The sequence below is a fragment of the Xiphophorus couchianus genome, chromosome 2 (genome assembly GCF_001444195.1).
Source record: "Xiphophorus couchianus chromosome 2, X_couchianus-1.0, whole genome shotgun sequence".
NCBI classification, from domain to species: domain Eukaryota; kingdom Metazoa; phylum Chordata; class Actinopteri; order Cyprinodontiformes; family Poeciliidae; genus Xiphophorus; species Xiphophorus couchianus.
The window spans coordinates 9,433,468-9,438,400 of NC_040229.1; the positions used below are offsets into that span (position 1 = coordinate 9,433,468).

At 37.3% G+C, this 4,933-nt stretch overlaps 1 protein-coding gene across 1 annotated transcript; it reads left to right on the top strand.

Moving 5' to 3' along the window:
• Positions 1-1,402: 1,402 nt before the first annotated feature.
• Positions 1,403-4,602, top strand: LOC114156183 (GTPase IMAP family member 2-like). Its single transcript, XM_028036467.1, has 3 exons — positions 1,403-1,545; positions 2,612-2,665; positions 3,374-4,602. Exons 1-3 carry the CDS (start codon positions 1,530-1,532, stop codon positions 4,243-4,245), a joined length of 942 nt encoding a protein of 313 aa, XP_027892268.1. The 5' UTR covers positions 1,403-1,529; the 3' UTR covers positions 4,246-4,602.
• The last annotated feature ends 331 nt before the right edge of the window (positions 4,603-4,933 follow it).

Here is a 4,933-nt window from a genome sequence, read left to right on the forward strand (position 1 = left end):
GTGGCATCTGCTCCGGAGACACAGGAGCTGGGGTGGTGGAGCGGAAGAATGGGATGTCCGGCTTGGGAGGCAGAGGGTCGCTAGCTAAACGGCTAGAGCTGTCTGGCGTTCCCACTCTGCCTCCTGCTTCCGTACCAACCCCAGGTACGGAAGGCGCGGAATCCAGTATTCTAACATCAGAACCATGCGAGTGGCGAAACCGAGCCCGTCTGCAGGCGGAGTAGGATTTGGCGATAGCCTCCACATAGTCCTTGATAGTTGATGTAAGATCCTTCAAGCCATCTGGGTCCATGATGTTATTAATTTTAGCGTACCTCATTGTAGTTCCTTGCGTCTGGTCCTTTTGTCAGAAATTGCGGGTGTAGGTGGTGAGGCAAGACGCTGTAGACCCAGGTGAAAATTAATGATGGTGTTTAATCATGAAAATAGGGCACAAAAATACTCCAAAGTCCAAACTTCAGGCAGCACTGCTGAGCGGTAGACAAGGGCTCAACACAGGTAGCGACTGGTACACGAATGGACGGCTTACGACGGACTGAGAAAACATTAGACAAACGACTGATACAAGATGAGAACCCGACGGAGACGCAGAGACACAGGTGACACTAAATACACAGGAGGTAATCAGGGAACGAGACACACCTATTCCTGTAAATAAATAATAAATAAGTTCCTTCAGACAATTCGCATAGATACTTTGTAACTAGCGAACATTTCTTTCACTTAGTTAAAGATGAAAAAAATGTTGTTTAAATTCTTAATGGCGGTCAATTTCATTTCATCCAGAGTCCATGACTGAAGAAATTTGATTATCAAATTCTCTTGTCTGTGCGTGAGACTGGTCCAGCTCTCTTTGCACCTGGTCCCACCCATTCAAATAAGGAAGCTCTGAACCACCAGATTTGTCTGTGAACCAGAGACTCATCTAGTATCAAACCTTACGCTGCTTGTTTTCAAGTTGGTAATATCCACTTTAAATAAATTGAATATAGTGTATGAAATATTTTTTTTGGAAATGCTACAGATATTTTCCTGAAATTTGTGCAGAGCTGAGGTTCACCTAGTTAAAGATGAAAAAAATGTTGTTTAAATTCTAGACACTAACAGGTACCATAGAATTACACAAAAATCCGTGAGGGATGGCAGAGTCCCTCCTCGAAATTCTGAGAAAGAGGAGTATGGAGCCTCAACTTTTACTTTCAAAGTTAAACTTCATGTTATTATTGACCTTGTAGTCTATATACAGACTCCAATGCTATACACACACGCACGCACCCCCCCACACACACGTATCTGTATGAGTTTCTGTGTGCTAAACCTATTGCTGTAGCACACAGAAACCGGTTTCTGTGTACAAACAGAAAGTTATTTGTATGCTAGGTTTCTGTTTCAGATAAAAGTTTTTCTTGTGTTGGAATATACCATGGGAGGGGATCTGGGTCGGGTTGTCATATAGGAACAGAGACAAGACTGAAGCTGTTCATCAGCAACGGCTCTACATCGACACACCTTAACCTGTTGTAAGGAACATGTCCAAAACAAAAGGTGAGTTAGAAAACCTTTAAACTTCTGATCCACTTAGTTTTTTTTTTTTTTAAATCAGGATTGTCATGTTTTTGTAGTTGAGGATTTAAATGCAGCAGGCAGGAAACGTAGGATTGAGTTGAAAATGTAATGAAAACAATGCAGATAAGACTTACAAAAATGCAGGAACCCAGAAAGAAACAAAAGATAATCCAAAACACAGCCAGACAGGAGAAATGAAGCAGGTAAGGAGAAGTACGGGAACACGATGGGAGTTGACAAGACAAGCCGGCGAGGAGTAACTGAGAATAAACTGCTTAAATATGAGGGAGTTTGAATGTGGAACAAAACGGCTGATGAGCTTACAGAGGTGAGTGGAGGGAGAAGGAGGGAGAGAGAGAAAGATGGCAAACTAGGGAGCAGAAAATAAAATACTACAGAATAATTTGATTAAAGAAACATTATAAAACTAGACTGACAAAGAAAAACTACCTGGAACAAACATAACAGCATCAGAATTCCTTTTAATGTCATTGTGCACGAAGAAATGTAAAAAATATCAACTCTCAAAGGCAGGTAAAATAACCGAATGGAATAAATAAACATATCAATAAATATAAAAATATAGGACACAGAATAAATAAATAAATTGGCAAGAACCGAAGAACTGAAGAAAACAGGAACAAGACTGGTCTAAAAAAAAGGAAACAAAGTAACAATGAAACTAAAATGACCAATAAAGGACTGAAGTAAAGTGAAACAAAAACATAACTGATCTAAATAAAACAGGAACAAAAAACCCACAGAAATAAACAAACCCAACCAAACATCCAGGGATCCTAACAGTGAGAAGGTTTTGATCACTTTTGTATTGTTTTGTTTGGTTTTTTTCTAAATGAATATAAAACAGTTTGAATATATGATCTTGTTGTGATGGTAAGAAGAACACATGATTTGTCTTCCAATTAAAGTCATGGCTAATTTTTTAAATATTACAAACAATGTATTCATTAAGGAAAATGGTTAAATAAAGATCAAAGTAATTTGATCATCATTTATTTTTTTCCTATCTGTTCGTCCCTTTTAGGTTCACGGGTGGACGTGGGAGAGGCTAAGAAGAAGAAATGTGATCAGAAAACAGGTGAGACCAAATCTATTTGATTTATTCGTATTATTTAATCTTCAAAATATAACCATAAAAAAATTGTCATACAGATTTTATTTGTAGCTAATGCAGCCTGGGATTTTTTCAGTTGCCTCTGATCAAATTTACTTCAAAGTGATTTTCTGCTACGGTTTGGTTCTGATATTGAAACATGCATGTAAAGTAACATTTAAAACATCTTAAAGGCTGCATTTGGCGCCACCTATCCTGACATATAGAGAGTGAAAGCAGGAGAATCTACTGACACTGTACCGAAAACAAATGCAAGGCATATCAGAGGTTTCACTAAGGTAAAAAAAAAGAAACAAGAAAAATAAACATGTTAACGAGATAAAAGGACACAAAGCGATAAGATGTCTACAGAAAGTGTGGTGTAACTACTGCAAAAGCAACACACACAAGGAATTATTGTGCAAGAAAAGGGGAATCAAGATGGAGTTAGACAAATAAAGAGGCCAAGATAGTTTCTTCAACGTTAAATACTTCAAAATTAAACCTATATATATATATATATATATATATATATATATATATATATATATATATATATATATATATATATATATATATTTGACATATAACAGTGTCAACAATTCTTCAACAAATGTGATTGCAACAGTATAGTATGATTTTACAAAACTTTTCTTTCAAATAAACATTTAATTTTCAGTTTTCTTCTTCCAGTTGAAGATCCAGAAGACGTTACCATTTTGCTCATTGGCAAAACTGGAACTGGCAAAAGCTCTGTGGGAAACATCATTATGAACGCTAATCATTTTGAAGTTGGCAAGAATACACTGGGGTGCGAGAAGAAAAGACATCCCCTGCCTGATGGCCGTAGATTGGCAGTGATCGATACTCCAGGTCTGTTTCACACCAAACTGACAGCTGAGGAGATGAAGACACAGCTGACTAGGTGTGTCTCACTGTGTGCTCCTGGTCCTCATGTGTTCCTGATTGTGATCGAGCCAAAACGTTTCTCAAGAGAAGACAAAGAGATGATGAAAATGATCAAGAGGATGTTTGGAGATGGAGCAGCTAAATATACCATGGCCTTGTTCAGTCATGGAGATGAAATGGAGAGAGATGGAGTCTCAGTAGAAAGAGCTGTGTATTTCAACCCATCTTTCAATGATTTTCTCAGCAAATGTAAAGGAGGTTTTCATGTTTTTAACAACAACAAAGAGAACAGGAATCAAGTTAATGAGCTGGTGGGGAAGATTGACAATATGGTTCAGAGAAATGGAGGCAGGTGCTACACAAATGATATGTTCAGAGAAGCCCAAAGAGCCATTAGTCGGGAGATTTCTCAGGCTGGAGTAAATAGAGAGACAGCAGAGAGAAACAACTCGTTTATTCGAGCTGTTGAGCGAGCTGCTGCAGTTGCAGCCGCTGCTGAAGCTGCTGCTGAAGCTGCAGCCGAGGCCGCTGTTGCAGCTACTGCTGAAGCTATAGCTGCAGCAGCGGCTGAAGCTATTGTTGAAGCTGCTGTTGGAGTGGCAGATGTTGTGAGTACAGTCACAGCAGTGAGAGAAGATGGATGCGTAACTCAGTGATAATCATCCGATTAGAAATAGTTGCAAGTAACCACAATGATAGTGAATGGGCTTGTAAGCTGTTAGTGAATAGTAATTATTAATAACATAACTGATAAAACACTTTTAATATAACCTTTAACATTAAAATACAACATGTGATTTGTGATTTAAAGACAATGATTAACATTGTCTTGGTTTGTGATCTGCATATTTAATCTAAGAGAATACATTTGTTTCATTGTTCATTTATTTATTTTAGTTTGTTGTCAACAATAAATTCAAAAGATGATTTTTATTAACTAATATCTACAAAGTGATTTGGAATATATGGCATGTTCTTTACTTTGTGTTCATAATAAATATTTAAACACTTTATTCAATTCTGTTTGGTAAGTTTTTTTAACCAGTTTTTTTAAAGAAGTACAAATATAAAAGCAAATGTTTTACACTAGAATAGAATAAAATATAGATGTTGGTATTTCCCTGATCTCTGTTTTCCTTTTATGTTTAATGTTTTTCCATCACCCAGCCGGTTCTCTATAACTGCCTTTATTTGGGTGTGAACCTCATCAGTTCATTCATTCATTTTCAATTATTTATTTATACACTATTTTTAGAAAACAGTTAAAAAAGCTACCGGAAGTTTCCTTCTTCCTTATATGGTCTGCTTCCAGGTTGCTGAAGTCTCGCACAGCTTGCTTGCATC

What these genes read in the sequence shown, in the direction of transcription:
- LOC114156183 (XM_028036467.1), top strand. An exon ending in GAAATGTGATCAGAAAACAG is followed by an intron (nt 2,666 to 3,373) that starts GTGAGACCAAAT and finishes TTCTTCTTCCAG; the next exon opens with TTGAAGATCCAGAAGACGTT.